At 37.0% G+C, this 21,034-nt stretch overlaps 1 protein-coding gene and 1 pseudogene across 4 annotated transcripts; one reads left to right on the top strand and one right to left on the bottom strand.

The window, feature by feature from the left end:
* Positions 1-427: 427 nt before the first annotated feature.
* LOC103328690 (DNA ligase 6) lies at positions 428-14,305 on the bottom strand. Of its 4 annotated transcripts, XM_089050131.1 has the most exons (19): positions 11,941-14,305; positions 11,724-11,841; positions 11,529-11,610; positions 10,787-10,889; positions 10,510-10,606; positions 9,034-9,136; positions 7,905-8,033; positions 7,675-7,722; positions 6,892-6,989; positions 6,722-6,787; positions 5,905-6,064; positions 5,669-5,776; positions 5,322-5,371; positions 4,033-4,067; positions 3,863-3,924; positions 3,619-3,780; positions 3,431-3,519; positions 3,077-3,176; positions 428-951 (listed from the first exon to the last, which is right to left on the bottom strand). In XM_089050131.1, exons 1-19 carry the CDS (start codon positions 14,159-14,161, stop codon positions 646-648), a joined length of 4,137 nt encoding a protein of 1,378 aa, XP_088906257.1. In that variant the 5' UTR covers positions 14,162-14,305; the 3' UTR covers positions 428-645. The 4 variants fall into 4 exon arrangements, 2 of the variants coding, with proteins under 2 accessions (XP_088906257.1, XP_088906258.1); XR_016126010.1 differs by lacking the exon at positions 5,322-5,371; XR_016126009.1 differs by lacking the exons at positions 428-951; positions 3,077-3,176; positions 3,431-3,519; positions 3,619-3,780 and adding an exon at positions 4,159-4,247.
* Positions 14,306-15,949: 1,644 nt separating this feature from the next.
* On the top strand, positions 15,950-16,867 carry LOC148917592 (protein FAR1-RELATED SEQUENCE 5-like; annotated as a pseudogene).
* Positions 16,868-21,034: the final 4,167 nt, after the last annotated feature.

Below are 21,034 nucleotides of genomic sequence, written 5' to 3'. Positions count from 1 at the left end.
ATGGCAACACGTGCTATCCACGTGTCCTAAGGTGCCATGGACTTCGGATAATTTAGATGATTTTTGAATTAATAGGCAACAAAGTAGAGAAAGTGGTATTCCATCAACAATAGAAAGAAAGAAAAAAGTAGAAATAATCAGTTAACTTTTATTTGCTTTTTTTTTTTTTAATAAGTACAAATGATAATCTAAGCTACATGAAGAAGAGATTTTTCACACTACCACAGTCCTATAAGAGTTCAAACCTATTACCGCTAGTCTTCAAGTCTATGCCCTTTTTATTTGCTTGTTTTACAAACAAAATTTGATGCTTTTTTTTTAACTTCAATTTTTTTTTATGCGACTTCAAATGTTTATAATTTTCTTGAATAAATTTGTTTTTATTTTCTTTATATAATTATGTCAATTAGGGCCACACATTCAAATATGGTTTTAACTTTATCATTGATATTGTTGCCTAAGCTGAAATGGAGATCCTGTCTTTACCAGAGCACAAAGACAAGAAGCAAAGGGATGTGATTGTTGTACTCTAGAACCCCCAACTTTTAAGCTATACATTCAAAACATTTTTCACACTAAACTATACGTACATTACAAAACTTTGGGCAGTGAAAGCAGTTTATGCACAAAAACAGGAGAAAATTTTCAATCTTCAGCAACGTCCATCTTCCTTGTCTGGGAACAAAACATCGCAGCTATATCTTCAGATGTGCTACATTCATCTGGTTTTCTATCAGCCACAGTGCGAACGTATCTTGGGAATCTGATTGAAATTCCACGTGATGGATGAACTAAACCTACGGCAGCTTGGTGGACAGGGGACACAGTAAAGTCTGCACCTCTTATTTCCCATACAAGTTCCGGAGGAAACCACATATCAGGCGCCTCAGCGGTTTTATAATAAGGTGGTTTTCTGGACAAGATCTTGTCTCCAGAAAAGAAACTTTTCATCTGCAGTTAAAAACAGAAGCGTAACCTCTTACCATGATGAGCTCGAAGGATGCATTGACTTTCAACAAGGAAAACAACTCGCACAATTTACAGCACTAATGTAAAATTCAAAGATCAGTAGCATATCGTGTGGTACGGTTACATTTCTTTAATAAGAATTCACTGGTTCTAGGTATGAGATGCCAAAGTGGCTTAGGACAAGAGTGCTGAAGTGCAACACCGTCAAGCAACGTGTAATATTACAAAATTGTAACACTAGACCTTATTGCCAATGAGAAGCCAATGCCAGTATAATTTTCAGAAGGTAGACATGGAGAAATGGAAAACGCACAAACAACTTTTATCCCATAAGAAAGGGGTTTTCAAATAACTCAAGGATTCTGAACATGAATCTGTTTTCTGCCACTGAGCCCTAAACTAAGCCTTACTATAAAGTGGAAGTTGCTTTCCGTAACATATCAAATAGCAGTACAACCAAAGGAATAAGCACGTTAACTTTTGACAGGACACGTGTGAGCCAGTGCAAATTAAAATCCTAGATCTTGTTTTATTAAGACAATCATAGATCGTTTTTACTTGACCAAAAAACCTAAACCCCAATATCTGCATCAGAAAGTGCACTTCACATTGTGAGTACTGCAAAGAAATGAACCTTGGAAGTACTCTGCAATTGGCACTTGATTTCAAATGGAAGTTAAAAATTTCATGTGAGCAACCAAATAACTTTAATCAACATCTTGACAAAATTTTATAATATTGGAGACCACTTAGCTTCATACAGCCACAGTTCATCTTCAATTAGTCACAATATGCTTGTGGGTAAAGCAAAATCCTTTGGAGGGTTAGGGGTGGGTTCTTTGAAGGCTAGGAGTGCGGCTTTGCGGGCCAAATGGTTGTGGCGGTTTCCCAATGAACTTCACGCCCTTTGGCATAAAGTGATCAGAAGCATTTATGGAATGGATACAAATGGGTGGGATGCTAAACCCGCGATTCAAGGGTCTTGCCATAGCCCTTGGAGAGACATTTCTAGTGGCTATAATTTGTTGCTTCAAGGCTATGTTTTTGTGGTAGGATGTGGAGTTAGGGTCAGATTTTGGGAGGACGATTGGAGCCGGGGTGGTGTTTTGAAAGAGGTGTTTCCAAGACTTTTCAATTTGTCCAGGAAGCAAAATCACAATATTTCCTCATATGTGGACTCGGATGGGTTCCCCCTCAGCTGGGATTTTGGTTTCAAGAGAAATCTCAATGATTTGGAGATTGCGGAGGTGGCTAGATTGTTGGACTTATTGGAGGGGGTGAGGTTGGTCACTTCCAGATTGGATAAGAGAAGATGGAAGCTAGACCCCTCCGGTCTATTCTCCTATCATTCTCTCTGTTCCCATATTCAGAATGTTGGGGAAGGGGAGGTTTTCTCTCCTAAAACTCAAATTTGGAAGGCCAAGACTCCTGCGAAAGTTAAGATTTTTGTGTGGCAAGCGGTGTTGGGAAAACTAAATACAGGTGATACATTACAGAGACACTGCCCTTATATGTTCCTTAGCCCTCACTGGTGTGCTCTCTGTAATAAGGCAGGGGAGAGTGCGGACCACCTCCTCCTTCATTGCCCTTTCTCTCTAAAATTGTGGGAGACGCTACTGAAGGAAAGTTAACACTCTGTGGGTAATACCGAAAGGCTGTTTCGAACTTTTTTCCATCAAATTTGATGCTTTGGGAAGGGGAAAGAAAGCTAAAATTCTTCGGGGCAGTCTGATGCAGGCAGTGATATGGAACCTTTGGCTGGAACATAACAGGAGAATCTTCGAGGATTATAAGGGAGTGGGAGTGGTAGAGTTATGGGATAGAGTGAAGTTTTGGGCTGCCCTTTGGGCATCAACTTCCCTTGCTTTTAAGGATATATCCCAGCTGAGTATCTTAAGGGGTTGTCTTTGATTGGCTGTTTTGTTTTCTGTGTTGCGTGGCCTTGCATTTGTTTCACTGGCTATTGCTTCTTTCTTTTTGTCTGTGTTCTAAATGTCCTACTTTTTGATCCTTTCTAATTTTGAATACAAAATGTTTCTATTCAACCAAAAAAAAAAAAAAGAATCCCAAAATGACACGTTACTTTGCACATCAGAGATACACATACCTCAGTGTAAAATGAATCTGAGAACCCAGACATGACACGGCAGACGCTTTGGAAATCCTCAGTATCAGGGTTATAACATGCCATAAGAAATGGACTGTACCTGCAACATAAATAGCATGCTGTAGGAATGGACTTTACATGCACCATCTATGCATATTTCATATACCAAATAGAAAGAAAATACATCAGCTATAAATAAAGACTCAAAATTTTTTTTTTCTCTTAAACAGGATTTGTGACCCCAATGACTTCGAACATATAAAAGTACTTTCTGATTTTGTGCATCTGTGATATAGATACTAGGTAATCACACACAAAGGAAAAGGTAAGCGGCAATGAAAATGAAGTAATTACCAGCCTGCCTTTCTCCCGTTTCCATGCCAAGCTCCAATTGGGACTAAATCAAGAGAGTCATTTGATCCTTCCATGTAGTCTCGCTTGACCTAACAAAGGAACAAAAAGGTTTATACCACAGGTCAACGTTTCTCCTATGGTTTACTATATCAGGGTGTTTAATATAATAAACTTGAAGGGCATTAAACCTTTAACCATGTATCTGTACGCTTTGATGGAGAATATCCAGCATCAACATCTAAAGATTTAACCATAATCCCTTCACATGAGGAGAGGAATGCATTTTCGAGAAAACAGTTGATCTTCGTTAACGTCGCTTCACTGGTTAAACAAGCATCATCTGCTTCGACCTACAAGCAGACAGATCATACAAATCAGAAAAGCTAAAGTTAAAGCACTAATTACATAGATAAGTAAACCAGAAGCACTTACTGTCATTTCCTTGGCATACTCAAAATAACCCAACTTCTCATCATAAAACATATCTTTCAAATCTGCAGGTTTTTTAGCACCAAAGTTTTACAATATAATTCCAGGAGAAAAGAGGTGCTCTATCAAAAAAGACATAGAGAGACTGCAAAATAGGGTGCGGAGATGAATACATTTTCGTCTTTTCCGTAGAGGAAAGCCCAACAACCTGTGATAAAGTTTGATTAGATCTCCACATCCCTCTTAAGATAAGCAACCAGTTACAATAAATAAAAACAAGGACAGATATTATATCTTACAACTATAGTGTGTCAACCCTGGGATATCACAAAAACTATATGAAGATTTTTAAAATGCTTGAAGATCTTTAACTCTTTTGATTTTATACCTATAATGTTTGAAAGACAGATTGTAGATTAGCAGAAGTTAACCAAATGCAGAAACCATAAAAATGTTCTAGATAAAGATCAACTGTAAAAGTTGCAAGTACATACGCTTTACAGTGCACAAAAATAATGTACACGAGGTTCAGGATAATTTACAATAGACAAAAGGACAAGTGCATTTAGCAGTTAGCATTTCCAACATTGCCCTTTTTCTTGGTGCAGGGAGGGGGCGCTCAAGGCCCTCCAAACCTGACTTATAAAGATGAACCAGTGTCAATTTATATGTAACAATATTCTTTTCATGAAGTTGACCGCACAAGGACGTTGGTATGGGGGTAAGGTGTTCCCAGGACCCTTCCACCATTAAGGTTATTTGACGCCCTTTATGTAGAGCCTCAGCTGAAGAGAGAACTTTTTGTACTCTTTCTCTGATTTCTTGCTACATGGATATTAGAAGGAGAGAAGCAAGGAACCTTTTCAGAATGCACTGCAGATTAAAAAGCAAAAGCAAAAACAATACAACGCCCAGCACACAAGAAGTGTATAATTTCTGGAGTCATAAGTGCACGAAATACTTGTTTGATTATTCAAGTTTACATACGTACAACAATCAAAGTCCAACCAACATCTTTACATCTGCACAGCACTAGCATTACAGGAAGATGTCTAAAATCAGCATGACGCTATACATGCCAAAATGCACAAAAACATTTTCAATTATCATTGTAAATAATATGCCTTCATAAACACTACCATGTATCCAAGATCATTATTATACAGCACCAAACAGATTAATTGACACTAATTTCGCTTGTTGACAACAATATTTGAGAAAATTAGGAACATAATCTGCTGAAATACTAGTAATGTTGTCCTTGACTTGGTGAACATTAAATTTCTACAGGTTATGTAGATCGATTCATTAGACCAGTGTAGATCAGGGTTCTTATCCTATTTTCGCTGTACAAAAATCTACTAAATTAATAATAAATTCGATCTGAAAGCATCTCTACACAGAAGATAAAAGCATATCGAGAAGATTGAGAAAAACTACTTAAGGAGCTATAGATGCTTACTGCTGTCCATTGGCAAACATGATATCAAAGATAAATACACAAATGTCGACCTGCACATAAAGAAAATATTTGAAAACAAATTCAACATTTCAGCAACACAGTAGAAGCCAATAGATATCTGCTTAAAATACTTCTACCCAGACAAATTTACACGGTTTTTTATGTGAAGTTTTCTTTATCCCGTACATATACCTACACAGATAATGTATCAACATTTTTATTAGATCTGCTCTTTCAATAAATTATACCTTTATATTAAACATAATATGTCAGAAAGACTTTAGCATGAACATCTTATATTTCCCATACAGAAATTCATCGCAAAGCATCACAATAACTCATAAAACCTTTATGCTATCCAATGTAATTGATGTATCTCTGCTCCCTCTCCCACGTGAAGACAACTCTTGGAAAGACATTAGCTTCAGACCATTCTTCCTATCAATTGCAACCACCTAAAACCATAAAAGAAACAGAGCAAAGACTTGGTGAACTATATTTGTTCCCCCACCAAAAGAAAATAATATAAATCAACTTCAGAACCTGTGTGTGTTGTGTGGGTATGATGGTGAGGAGTTTTCACCTCTGCATCTAGTATGAAAGTGACTGCATCAGGCTTACAAGATTCATTTATTATCTTGATCAGATCTGGAAATCTTGACGTTGATTCGTCCCCATTTCGTGAAAAAACACGCACAGACCCATCAACTAATTTGTGAATTTGGGCACGCTGACCATCGTATCTGAAATTATGGCCAATAGCAGGTATATAATTACTGGTTTCAAATGCAAAGGTTCAGCTTACTCTTGTAACTTTACATGAGGCAAAGTTCGTTGAATGAGCAGAGCCGCTTGAGCACATATCGCAGAGTTACTTAAAAATTAAATTGAAAGGAACAGTTGGAGCTTCTATAGCTAGAATGGAAAAAACAAGAAGACAGACCACCACCCAATTAATACCCTTTTGGGAATAAAGTACCACAATGTAACCAACGAAAAACAAAGAAAAAGAAGAGCAACACAACCAGCCAGTCTCACAAGAAAACTCTGACATGAAACCTTGAAAGGAAAAACCCTAAAATATTTTATCACAAGAAGAGTTGTCAGAACAAATCATAGGTTACACAGAACAAAAGTCTCCAACAACTTTCAGGCTTGACACGTCTGACCCTCTAAATTCCAACAGAAATATAATGCCTATTGCATATTTACATATAGCTCTCATTATAAGACTGAAAAATTTAAAATCTTTGATCATGGATTTGAACATAAATAGTTTCGCAGGTCTATGTTTCATGTCTTCATAAGCCTAAATATAAGATGATTCACTAAGATTTGAAGAGGGCATAAAGAAAGAACAAAACAAAAAAAATGCATCTACAGGTAAGAGAAGACCGTACTTGTATTCACAGGTAAAAGCTTTATTTCCTAAGAGTTTTAGTGCTTGCTGAACACCATTTGTGATTCTGGCACAGGAAACAGACGTTAAAAACAATGAGCTCCAGCATTAGTTTCCATTCTACTTAAATTCTTCAATACAAAGTAGGAAACATCTTCAAAAAGCATATACTTTGCAAGCATTGGCTTAATAGGTATTCCTGGAACCATTGACAAAGTTGATGAAGAGAATCCAATGCCTTTGTCCATGAGAGAAGGAACGACCAAATCCTGCTTACAATTAATCACACAGCACATTCTGACAGCTAGAGATAATAAAACCAGGATGACAAACATATTTGCCTTGAAAATAAATAAACTTCACAAAAGGAAAACACTAAATAAAACAAATTCTAGCTCTCTTATGTGAAATGGGATACTAATTTTGGGTTCAAATTGTGCTTGAGAATCAAGACAAAATCTAATAGAATAAATACCAAAAATATATAAGTATTATATATGATTGGATCTCTTTCCCAACTGTGGATCTAGGCTTAGGCTGATTCTTTCCTGAATATGTAGTCCAGATTTACAGTTTGGCAACATAATATGCTTACATTTAACATCTTGCATTGGTATCCCAACATCCTACTTGAATTAGCATTGACATCTAACTTGAATTAGTTAGTAACCATGCAAGATTTTTATATTTATTTGTCAAAAGCATGGGCATCGGAAGATGAAGAAAATCAACCATATACAAAAGAAAAGATCCTCATAGACATGTTGATACATAACCTCATACACTGTGATGATAACAATGGACCAGGACCTGGATTGATAAAACCCCTCAAATATCTTAGACTGGTCCAAACAATTGAGAATCGTAACTCATACTGTGAATGTCACTGAAAACTTAGCTTCTAAAGACAAAATAGCCAACTTAAAGTTTGGTGGAAAACAGATAAGCACTTACCAAATTGGGCAGTACATTGTATGCTTCGACTACAGCTGCTGAATGGAGCTGGAAATTTAAGAGAAAGCCAGGAAAAACAAACATGAACTTGTAATAAATTAAATATTCTAAAAAATAAGTATTATCTTGATAAACGAAAAAATTTACAACAAACTTTTCTAATAAAAAAATTGAGATATGTTTTTCCACAATTATGGAACTCCTCACTGCAAAATAAAAAAAATTAAAACCTGAAGCCTATCTTTCAAACTTTGTACTGCTCCTTCATGATTGAAGTTATGAGAGGAATTCATGACAACAGCTTGAGCCAGAGCAGGTAGAACAGTTTTCATCATTGCTCCAATCCGCAAATTCCTAACCTACACAGAATAATGTACGGAAATGGATGGTGACAAATAAGAATAACACTTGAAGATCTAAATTTAATCTTGAAGATCCTAAATTTAATCTCATTTCAAAGAAGATGTCAAGCATTCCTCCATTCATCATACACATTTCATAAGTCGGTGAAATTGACAGGAGAAAAAGAAAGCATATTAAGATACTTTAACAATGTTATATGTAAAACCAAATTCATATAAGGTACAAACAGTAATGGCATCTTACACCAGAGAATATCCCAAATTATCAACTGTCATTTCCAGCTCTCAGACCAACTGTTGTCTTTTTCCTCCTCTCCATGATATGCTTTTCCATATACTGAACTATAAGAGCCTCTCAGGCCCTCCTACCCTGTATCTTAATCTAGAGGAAAACACTCTACTATAATTCATATCAAATGACCCAAGGTGCACTGAAAGTCATCATTCAAAATAACAAAATTGAAAACCCAAAATACCATGTTCCTTAACCATATAGAACTTATTCCACTCCAAATGATATTTAAACTTTTGTTGTAACACCAAGGAAAGAGAATAGGAAGAAAAAAAAAAAAACAAAAACTATAATTCTACTCCTATTACACAGGAATTCGCTTCCATTCACTCGATAGCCAAAGCTTTTGGTTTGTCTATTTAACAGAGGGCTGAGCTTTTGGTTTTTCATGTTGTCAAACTGTATAAAGATGATTTTTTTTCATGTTCTCGAAAAGTGAACTATGAAAACAGATAGAAATTGCCTGCCTGAATTGATCGGTCATGCAACACTCCTCAAGAACAAAAACACCAAACCACCAAAAAAACAAAAACAAAAGCAAAAAAACAAACAAACAAATGCAAACACAACCTCTAGATTTGAAGTACGTATCAGTTTTCCAACTCTTCCCTTCTCCCATTTGAAACAGCCAGGTCATCCAAATAATATACGCATGTGTACCCAAAATAAAAAAATATATATAACTAAAGTGCTCTGTTGTGTTACCAAAGTTCTAACAAGAAACTTCATTTCTTTCTCTCTACAAGAGCGCATGAGATTCACAATGAGGCTTTTCTTTCGACCAGTGCTCCCACTACCTGTTTGTACACTGATGAATACTACATTAGAATAGTGATGAGGAGCAAGTAATTGAAGAAGATAAAACCATAAATTAACAAGCAAAAACAAAAGGAACAAGTGTACAGTTTCCATTATATAAAAAACCATATAGCATAGAAAACATAAACATCTTTTCATTTAAAAGTGGTCATGTACCTACTAGCACAATTAAAGGCATCTTATATTCATGCATAACAATTAAACCTCTAAAGGATTCTCTCTTCAGAACACACTTCCAACGACGCAATCATCTACCCACCAATAAGTGCACCCGCTATGGTTGTTTTGTTTACACAGGCTACAGAACTGAACTCCGTTAAGTGCAGACTAAACAAAAGTGAGTTTTAGGCCTGTTCTATTAAAATCTCAAGAGGCGAGGCGGGGGTGGGGGTGAATACTCGGGAAAGAGAACATGCAATCATAAAACTCCAAATCACCAAGAAGTGGCCTCAGTGCCAACTAATCCAATACAACTCCCTTTGTTTTGCAAATGTTTAATGGGGTGAGTTCTTTTAATTTTGACAAACTTGTAGAACATGAAAATTAAGGAACAACTATGGTGTACATTTTTAAGCATAACAAAAGAAGTCAAGAAATTCAACTTATTTGTGGCAAATAAAATTTGGCATCCAGAATCATGTATAACAATTAAGCCTCTAAAGGATTCTCTCTTCAGAACACACTTCCAACGACGCAATCATCTACCCACCAATAAGTGCACCCGCTATGGTTGTTTTGTTTACACAGGCTACAGAACTGAACTCCATTAAGTGCAGACTTAACAAAAGTGAGTTTTCTGTTCTATTAAAATCTCAAGAGGCAAGGCGGGGGTTGGGGGTGAATACTCAGGAAAGAGAACATGCAATCATTAAACTCCAAATCACCAAGTGGCCTCAGTGCCAACTAATCCAATACAACTCCCTTTGTTTTGCAAATGTTTAATGGGGTGAGTTCTTTTAATTTTGACAAACTTGTAGAACATGCAAATTAAGGAACAACTATGGTGTACATTTTTAAGCATATCAAAAGAAGTCAAGAAATTCAACTTATTTGTGGCAAATAAAATTTGGCATCCAGATTCAAGTTTAAGGTGGAAAATATACAAACAGTGTCAGTCGGTCAAATAACTGCTAGGTTCTTTTTCTTCAGTCAAACAATGCAGAAAAGTAAAGGGGGGTCATCAGCCAACTTCTTACAATGTAAACCTCATTTAAAATGAAACAAGCATCACTAACATGAAAATTAATTCTAATTCAGTCAAATCCTTCATAGACTAAACCCGTGCACCACCAGTACAGGTCGTCCTATCAGTCGAGCTCATATGTTTGTCCATGAAGCAAAAGCAATTTAGATTATCCATACCTTATCTTTTGGAGTGCGAAAAATACGTCTTTTATTAGAAGCGGTGAAGGAGGGGCAAGTAGCTTCTGTGTCTGCCGGCATGCTTGAGCCACATCACCTTTAAGCACAATAGACTATTTTAAAAGTTATTCAGAGACCATGGCGAGCACCATCACCCCTCCCCCGGCCCCCAAAATAAATTTTTTTAAAAAAATTAAAAATTTTAAATTAAAAAAAAGTAAAGATAAATGCTTAGAAGAGCAAAAAGACAATTATGAGAAGAATGGCCCATTCCTACCTAGATCACCCAACTCATTGTACATCTCCCTTATTTTGGATCGGCTTGTACCACATGCATCTTCCAATGCTGATGTGACCAAACTTCCACCAATGTTTAGCTCCTGTATCATTCTTACAGATGAGAATCCATTTTTGTTAATTTCCTTGTGTTTCTTCCTACATTGGCCATTGGCCAGCCAAATTAAGAAAACAAATAGTATATTGCGGCTACAGTTGCCAGGAAAACCCACATCACGAAGCACATTGAGCAGAAACACCACACTTATTAGACATAAAAAGATTGCAGTACAACACTAAATGGTCCAAATGCAAACAGAAACTGCCTAAGCAAATATAGTAATAAGAAACTATTCCCTTTTCTCGTTTAAATAATAAACTACAACCCCGTCTAGGCATGCTAGAAGTAAAATATAACAAAATATATAATTCATGCATTCTGATCAGTAATTTAAGTTAAAGTTCAATCTGACAATACAAAGGATGACAGGTCAAAAGACTTTGCAGAGGTAAGGAATACAAGGTGAAAGCTACAAAATAGAAGATAAAAATTTATAGTCACAGCTGAACTGATAAAAAATTAACCAATCAACTAAATAAGCTCTTATATGAAAATTTTCATATAAATTCGTCAAAATTAAAAAAACAACAATTCTCTTTAGTATATAGGAAACAAAGGTTGCAAACATAAACCCAGACATGCAAAAAATATATATAAAGGACTACAAAGAAATTCAACTAACCACATTTTCATGGTCTGCAGCAATCTTATTTGTGCACAAATACACTGAAGGCAGCACATCCTCAGGAGACAAGGCAAGCAAACTGTATAAAAATAAACATCTCCAGCAATCATGGACCACATACACCAAAGTGGAAAATGCAACCCCAATACTAAATAAAAGACCAGATACATCACAGTGAATCATACACCAAACCTTCTGAACATATTGCAGAGCATAGAAGTAGCTTTTATCTTGCCTTTTTCATCCTCAAGTAAGTCAAAAGTTCGTGCAAGATGTAAATACGGAGCGCGCTGTCCACAGCTCCAGCACGCTGCACGTGTTATCTCCATGTTATCCAAGATTCAAAAACTATTAACAATTATGGCATGTAATACAAAAAAGTTCTCTAAATTGAACAACTTATTCTAACCATCTTCTGTAGGATCGTATTTTTCTGGTGGTAATGACAGAACAGTTGTTTTTACATTCTCTTGTAATGATACCTCCACAGATGAATCAGCTGTTGGCTTCATTTTCCCTGAATCAACCACCAATCCTGCTTCATTTTTACCAGACCTAACCTCGCGATTACAGTAATATATATTCAGCGCCTCATTGATATCTCCATTTGTCTTCCTCAGAATGGTGGCAGCATAGCTTTCTAATGATTCAGTACCATCTATTATCTGAAGAAACTGATCTATCTCATCTCTGTATGATTTGGTGTCATCATGGGGCAAACTTTCATCTTTAACGTTTTGTTCATCCATTGATCCAATCTCCAGAGTTTCTTGAACATCAGGCAAAACTTTACTAAAAAACTTTGTTATTGCCAGTTGCTTTGGCCCACGTGAATCCAATTTGGAATTTAATTTAACTTTTTTGTTTACCTTATTATTAGTGTTTCTCGCCCTTTTTCCAGGAGAAATTCCACTTTTAATTACATTCCTTGGCTTCAGTGAGATATATTCTTGACTTGAAGGAACGTCAGTACTTCCATATGGACTGCTCTTAACAGAACCTCCTTTTGGGAGTGATCCAGAGTCACAAAGTGAGCTGGTCTGGGATTCAGAAACAGCAATTGTAGAAGAAATTACTTGCTCATGAAATTCTGTTTCGCGTTCGTAAAAATTGGAAACTGATTCAACAATGTCCCCTCCTGAGCTTCCAATCAGATCTAACATCTGCTCTTGAGTGACCCATGTGGGCAAACAATCACAAAGTTCTTGAATGATTTTCTCTGCTTCTTCATCATTTAATACCATTGGATTTTGTGGATCAGGTTCTTGTAGAGAAGAAGATAATTCCATGTGCACAGTATCCTTATCAGATGGCATTGCCCCTTTCTCTTGATCCAGCCCTTCAATAGGACCATTGTTGGACTCATTTTCAACACTGTTACCAACTTCTGTGGATCCAAGAAGAAAGCCCCTCAAGAACTCTTTCTTGTTTGCCATTTCATCGACTAACCCAGCAAAATGCTTTTGCATTTTATTGGCATGCTTACTATCAAGCTTTTCAACATCCAAGCCCACCGTAGGAATAACATGCTTTGGTTTCAAAAACCTCACATATTCCCTAAGTTCATCATAGTTAGAATGTTCACTATACGGTACAAGATGGATCTCAAATGAATCCTTTGACCTCACTGAAAACTTGTTACGCTTCACTTCATAAGTCCAACCAGTAGGAACAAAACCCACAACCTTAGAGTATCCTTTCTCAACCATAATCTCCTTCATTTTCACAAAATTAGGCCTAAAATATGGCCAAGTCTCGCCCAAGACATTCCACCCAACAACATGTACATCACTTTCGCACTCATCCTCTGTAAATACCCCACTCTCTCCGTAGCCCAAAACACGCAACACCGCCATTTTTTGAGCATCCACATGTACTTTACGATTACACCTACGAGCAATTTCCAGCAAAATCTTCTCTTTCCCAATAACATAAGTAGCTACAAGAAACAAAACATTTTTAACAGAACTTTTATATTCACCCCCTGCTGTTTCTATCAAACTAGCTATATAATTAACAGATTCTTCTTGCAGTGGAAACACAAACTTCGGATTACAATAGGTAGTGTCCAAGAAAATCGCATCCGAACCCACAAATTCACACAAAAAAGGGTCTGACTTCATCGAACCAGAAAACCGAAAATCGCCAGTATGAACATACCTCTCAAACTTTCCATTCAAACCCGGAACTTTAAACAAGAATTGAACCGCACCCGGACAGTGATTCGCGTTAATAAGCACAACCTCACAGCCATCTATTACCACTGCTTCGTCGAGCGGCAAAGCGACCACGAAAAGCGAAGAGACCTTGAGCACCTCGTTGAGAAGACGAGCGGTGGTCTGTGAACAAAAGACAATGCCTTTAGCCCAATTGGGGGAGAGGCCGCAATAGTGATCGGAGTGGAAATGGGAGAGGAAGTAGGAGACGGAATGATCGCCTGCGTGGCGAAATGCATCGACGGAGAAACGGGTTTTGGGGATGAGTTTGGAGTGAGGGAATGTGGAGGGAATTGGAGGGAAAGAGAGCTGGGGAGGGTTGGGTTGGTGGGAAAAGGTGGCGAGGGCAGTGAGGAAGAGGCGGGTGGAATCTAGGGTTTGGGTTTTGGTTGTGGAGGAGGAGGAGGAGGCCATGGAGATCGGACATGGAAAGGAAGGTCAAGAAGAAAGCATTGTCGGGAATGGGAATGAATGGACCGGTGCTTGATTACTGGGTTTGGATTTTGAGGATTTAGTACAAGTTGTTGTGAGCAGGTTTTGAAGGCGGCAAAGACCAAATAATTGTATATTGTATATATTTCACGGTCAATTACACTTTGCCACTCACATGTATTTTTTCTCTATAAAACTCGGAGGTTTTGTTTTTCAAAAATTCCGTGGTACGTTCATAGTACCTGTGCAGTCACTTATCCAAAGGCTTAAATTGGATTTTAAAAATTAAGGGATGAGATTAAATGACCTGATGACTTCTTCATCCATTTGTTATTAAACATGTGAGTCACATGTGACTGTGAGAAAGCCAAAGAAATCCAGACGCACGCTCTAGAGGTCGTCCACGAGAAAACCCAAGACGACGCTCGCGACTTTACCTCATCCAATCCTTAGCGAGGTCCTCCAACTCTTCTCTCTGCTTGCCCAAAACTCATCTGCAGAAAGCTAATACTCACCGAATTGAGGGTGGCTCCATCCCCCATGATCTAATGCTCACCTAACTGAGAGGTATTTAGTTTGATTTGTTTGAATTGTCAACCGCTACTCTGATACATAACTTCAATCTCACATATTGAAGGGTGGCACCGGCCTAATCTGAGATCGCCCATTTCTCGATCTTTATACAAGCTTTGAAGCCCATTCCAATAGGTACTCCATTAAATCAATCTATGAGACTCAATCTCGAACTTGAGAAACAAGAGAGGACGAATGCCCGAAGAGTTTGATCGTTGATGACATCAGCGGGAATTGATTTGTAATAGCGTCATCGTAAAGATTTCGAAGATTTACAACCTCCTTGGCTTTGAACGATGACATTGCTTCCTCATTTGAGTTGGTGGCGAAACGAATTTGAAGGAGGAGGCATTGAATGTTTGGAAACATCAAGTAAGATTCAAACGACCCTCTTTTTGTGGTTTAGGAGTTGAATGTATTTTGGGTCATACGTTCATGTTTTTTGTTGCAAAACAGTTATTCCTATGTGCAATTATTGTCGTGACAATGTGAAATTGCATGTTGAGATTATTCATTTGTCTGTATTGAAGAAAAAGTATGTTAGCACTTAGATTATAATGTAATTTTAGTTTGAATTTATGTTTCTCAGGTATGGAGAGGTCTGCTAAGATGGACAGGGGCATAGAGACATCAGAAGGGTGGTTGTAGTGATTCGAGGTATCTGGGTGGTTGTGAAAGGTCAAGTCACGGGGCACCGGCAACAGAGAGTGGGCATATGTCGATCGAACATCCTGTTATACAAAGTAGTGATTATAATAGTGTTGATATTAATGTACCGAGGAGAGAAGATGTTACAAGGAAAAAGTTTAAAACTATAAAATTAGAGGAGTAATATTATATGAGTTATGCAAAGGGAATTGGATTTAGCGGGAGAAATGACATATTGGTTCGTAACACGAAAGGGAAAGTAAGTATGAGACGGTGGTGTTGTTCTAAAGAAGGTTTGAGAAATGAGAAGTTTAATGAGGTACCGGATAGGATTCCGCTACCGAAGCCAATTACAAGAGAAAATTGTCCGGGCAATTTTTTGGTAAGTTATGAGAAGAAACGTGATACTTACATTATTAAGAATTTTGAACCACATCACAATCATGAACTAGTTACTCCACTTTAATCACCATATCTTCGATTTAATTGTGTTATTCGAAATTCCAATTTAGTACAAGCAGTGGGAATGCGAAGAGCATTGGTCAAAACATGTCATACATAACATATGAGTATATGGTTGACCAATGTGGCAAATATTTAAATGTTGGTTTTCAAATCAAGGATATGTACAATAAGTTTGATGCATCACGTGGGGAAATCTTGCTCGACGGTGACACAAAAGCCGGACTCTCTTACTTGAAAGCGAAATGAGCAAACAATCCTGAATTCTTTTTTAAGTTTAGTTTTAACGAGGAAAATAGGCTTGCTAATTTATTTTGAAGGGACTCCACTTCACTTTTGGAGTACATTGCTTATAGAGACATCCTCATATTCGACAGCACGTACAAAACAAATATGTATGACAAGCCCCTAGTGTTGTTTGTTGGTTCGAACAACCATTATTCCATTGTAATGTTCGCTAGCGCATTATTGCTTAATTATACATTTGAAACGTACAATTGGGTATTGGAGACATTCATGGCATCCATGAAAGATAAAACCCCAATATCAATATTGACGGATGGTGATGAGGCGATGCATAAAGCCATTGATGATGTGTTTCCCATGTATAATCATCAGTTGTGTTCATGGCATATGTCAAGGAATGCACATAATAACTTGAAGGATGATGAACTACTAAGAGATTTTTATGGATGTATTTGGGAACCATTTACGTTGGATGAGTTTGAGAAGAAATTAGAGGTTTTGAGAGAAAGAGCTAGTACTTCGAAACATAGCGAATGGTTAGAAATGATGTATGCAAAAAGAGACTCATGGGTCGAATCATGTCTTAGAGGAAAGTTTTTCAATTGTACATGCACCACTCAACGCATGGAGTATATGAACAAGTATGTGAATGATTACTTGAGAAAAGGCGTTAAGTTGTTTGATAGGGCTATGTTATGTCGTAGGAATACCACGGCGAATGGTGATTTCAAACGCAAAGTACTCAACACCAGTCCTTAAAACCGCATTAACAAAACTCGAGCAATAAACTTTTTTCGATTTACACACATAGGTGCTTTGTATTGATACATCATGAGACCGAAGCTTGTTTACACTCACCCATGATAAGGTTATGTATAATTTTAGAGGTTATGTACACATATTGTCAAAATATGGTGAACCGCATAATAATTGGACTTGTGTGTACCACAGTGGGAAAAATATGTGAATAGAGTGTGGATGCTAAAAATATGAAAGTGAAGGGATCCCGTGTTTCACCTATTTTATGTAACGAAGTGCGAGAACCTTACTGAAATTCATGCATCGCTCATAATGAAGAGATGGACAAAGAGTGCCAAAGTGATGCTTCTAGCAAATTTATGGGCGAAGGCGAAGGCACTAGCTAGGAAGTTGTAGAAATGGCGAGATACGGAAGTTTAAGTGTTATATCAAACAAAGTTTGTTTTTTTGCATCGAAGAGTGCAGATGGTTATACCATGTTGACGAATGAGTTTAGTAAATAGGAGGGAATATGTGAGGGCTTAAGCAAAAGGAAGAAGATAAAAGTCTTAAATTGGGTAATGCTGAGTAATGTCCTCTAAATTTTGTGAAAGAACCAAACATCGTTAAGACAAAAAGCACTCAAGCAAGCCATAGTGGAACCCGCAAGCGTTGACAATGTCATTTATGTCGCGAATATGGACATACAAAGCTTAATTGTTCCCAAAGAAACTTGCATCCGAGTAGAAACGCAACTATGAATATGCTTTCAGGTAATCAAAGCTATCAATATAGTAACCAGAATGGGCCGTCGCCGGACATAAGCTACAGTTATACTAGTGAAACGGTTTCTCAATCCATAGCCAACTATGTGGTTGATTTGTCCAGTTTGATGGTTTTTCCACGAGGGGTTGAGAGCCGATAGACAAGCTAGAGGCAGTAAGATTGGCAGAGAGAGAGAGAGAGAGAGAGAGAGAGAGAGAGAGAGAGAGAGACTGAGAGTGTAACACTTCAAATTTTCGCAAATTTTGAATACAGTAAACTCAATTCGAGTTGATTGACATTGGTTTGGGCTTTAAAGTGAAAACCTAATACAATAAACCCAAGGGAACTTTAAAAAATACCCAACATTGTATTGGGTTTGGGCTTTAAAAAAAAAATAAATTGGGTTTGGGCTTTAGAGTTTTATTGGGTTTGGGAGTTAAAATTGAATTGGGTTTGGCTTTAGGTTGAAGGCTTTACGGTTAAAATTGAATTGGGTTTGGGCTTTAGAGTTAAAATTGAATTGGGTTTGGGCTTTAGGATTAAAATTGAATTAGGTTTGAGCTTTATGGTTAAAATTGTATTAGGTTCAGGGTTTAGGGTTTAGGGTTATTAGAAATGAAAATCCATAATTTTTAAAAATTTAGATATTCTAGAAATTAGTTTTGAAAATGAGACTTATATGAATGTGTGTTGTCCAAGGGTCAATTAGATTAAATCAACTACACCTCATTCATTGCTTATATGATTGCATCAACCACCAACCACACCCTTCATTACTTGTATAATTGAATCAACTATTCTCTTTATTGCTTCTACATATTTCTATAAAACAACTCCTTATATGTCCACAATTTTTCGATCATCCTATCATACACACTCCAACTTATCTATCTTCACCAAGTTAATGAAAAAAAATAACTGTGTTGTGAAGAAAGGGTTTAGGGGTGATGTACCTTGTAATGTGAAAACCACTACATGTGGTTCATTTAGTGGTGTGAAGAAAACCATACACATGGATCCTCATGTGAACAATGCATGCAGTCAGTTCCGTGGTGTGTTTGTGCCAAAAATAATGGCACGATTACATCCTCCAAAGGAAAATAATCCGCCACGTCGTCATTCAGTGGAACCGCCTTCGCCAATGATTGGCACGATTACGTCCTCCAAAAAGTAAAATGTTTTCATTTCATCAATAACAACAACAAAAATGGTTGTAAGCAAATAATAGAATTTACTTACATGATGTACAATTGACAGTCATGTAATGTAATTCAACTAGCTATTAGGGGTGGGCATTGGAACCGCAAAACCGAACCAATCCAATCCCGAAAAAATCATATTGACGAGAAAAGTCAAAAATCGAGACAAATCCAAACCTGATTGGTTTAGACCGATTTCGATTTCGGTTTTTCACCATAAGGAACCAGTCTAATCCGAACCGATCTAATAGAATTAATATATATATATTTATATTTGAAATTATAAATATTTTTTAATACAAAGCTAAGTTTGATTGGGTGTGTATGCTGCTACCATAGGCGTGTACACACAGGATCACACAAAAATTCTAACGCACTGACTTAGGATTTTTTTCTTTATGCATTTTCTTCTCCTCCCATTTCTTTTCTTCCTCTCTCCTTCACACTCTCTCAGCCGCCCACTGAAACCCTTCTCTACGCCAAACCTCTCTCTCAGTTGCTATTCTCTCATACTCACCTCTCTTAATCGCCACCATCACGCAGTCGATTCTCTCTCTCTATCTTTTTTTTTTCCCCATTAGATTTTCTGAGAACTCTCTTTGTCCTCTAGCAAGTCGGAGATCCAGCAATTGCAGCTTCCAGTAATTTGCAACTTCCACATCTTCATCTCGTATAGCTCTCTGTCTCTCTCTATCTCACTCATGTACTATTTATCTCTCTCTCTCTCTCTCTCTCTCTCTCTCTCTCTCAACTCCTCTTTGATTGTTCATCTCTTTCTCTCTCTCTCTCAACCATTGAAAATTTGCATATATTATTGATAGCAAAATATATTTGGTAGGTATTGTTGATTTGCTGTATTTATTTGTTGAAAATTATCAAAATTTTTGTATTTTATTGATGAGAAAATATATTGGACAGGTCTGTAATCTGTAAATTGTTGATAACCTATGTTTTTGCTGTGTTTATTTGTTGATAATCTGTAAATTGAACAGTTTTTTATTGATGGTGAATAAACTAGTTGATAATCTTGTTAATAGGGTTTTGCTTAATTAAATTATACATGAAATTTTCTTTTGCAGATTTTAATAGAGTTTTTCTTAATTTCTTATACCAATGACTTTAATGTTATAAACTAATAAATGTTCCTATTTGCTTGCTGTGAAAGTGGTTTTTTTATTTTCAAATTTAATCTAAGGGATTGAATAATGTTTTAAGATTTTGTTTTGTTTTGTTTAATTGGATTGTATAATGGTTTATTTTATTTTTAAATTGAGGTGTTGTTTTTGGTTAATATCATGTTTAAACTTTAAGTTGTTTTTTGTTTCTTAAAGAATTCATGAATGAGTCAAACCTATTTGCATGAGAGTTGGGCCATATGCATGCCATCCGCTATGAAGTTAAAGGTCCACTCAGTGGCCATTATATGCATCCGTATCTAGGTTCAAGTACTATAATTCGACTCCATAGAAATTGAATCAAATTTGAGGAAGCATATGGAGAACCTATGTAAGAAATATCCGGGTGTGGGTGGGGGGGTGTTGGGGGTTCCTAAAGATAAATGCATGGCCAAGAACATGGGGTTCTTACATCAACAGTGTAATAACACCTTAAAATACCCATTTTACCCATCATTCAAACACCAAGTTAAAGTGCACCTCATACCCAAAGACCACCTCCACTAAGTGGTCTTCCACCATTACCTCATTCCAGTCCAAAAAAAGAAAAATTGGAAGTATGGGATCACTTTGAGAGATATGAAGATGTGGTTGAGAGTGTGAAGGAGGATGGGAGCAAATTTGAGGAAGCATATGGAGAACCTATGTAAAAAATATCCGGGTGTGGGTAGGGGGTGTTGGGGGTTCCTAAAGATAAATGACAAAGGCTCCTGTCTTTTGGCCAAGAACATGGGGTTCTTACATCAACAGTGCATGACAAAGAATAGTGGTTAAAGGCATGTGTAGAAATTATAGTAATGGATGAAATGCCTTTTAGTGTTGTTGAAGGAAAATGGTTTAGGCGGTTTTGTAATTCTTTGAACTCCCATTTCCAAGTGCCATCTCGTAGGACACTTGTGAGATATTTCATGGTAATGTATGATACCATGAAATAAAAATTGAAGGAAGAATTAGCACCACATAAGAGTGTGCCCCATAACGGACACTTGGACAAGTGTTCAAAATATAAATTACATGGTAATCACGGCACACTTCATAAATGGTGATTG

Source organism: Prunus mume, linkage group LG4, assembly GCF_029339155.1.
Source record: "Prunus mume cultivar Tortuosa linkage group LG4, ASM2933915v1, whole genome shotgun sequence".
In the NCBI taxonomy this organism is placed as follows: domain Eukaryota; kingdom Viridiplantae; phylum Streptophyta; class Magnoliopsida; order Rosales; family Rosaceae; genus Prunus; species Prunus mume.
The sequence above is the reverse complement of the archived record's forward strand: the minus strand, read 5'-3'. Positions and strand labels throughout refer to the sequence as shown.

Bases quoted from the DNA above. Each gene is read 5' to 3' on its own strand.
- LOC103328690 (XM_089050131.1), bottom strand. From the start codon at position 14,161: ATGGCCTCCTCCTCCTCCTCCACAACCAAAACCCAAACCCTAGATTCC. The intron at 10,607-10,786 runs GTAGGAATGGGC...TTGTGCTTAAAG, and splicing joins CAATGAGTTGGGTGATCTAG to GTGATGTGGCTCAAGCATGC. The intron at 3,925-4,032 runs GTATTCATCTCC...AAAAACCTGCAG, and splicing joins TCTACGGAAAAGACGAAAAT to ATTTGAAAGATATGTTTTAT.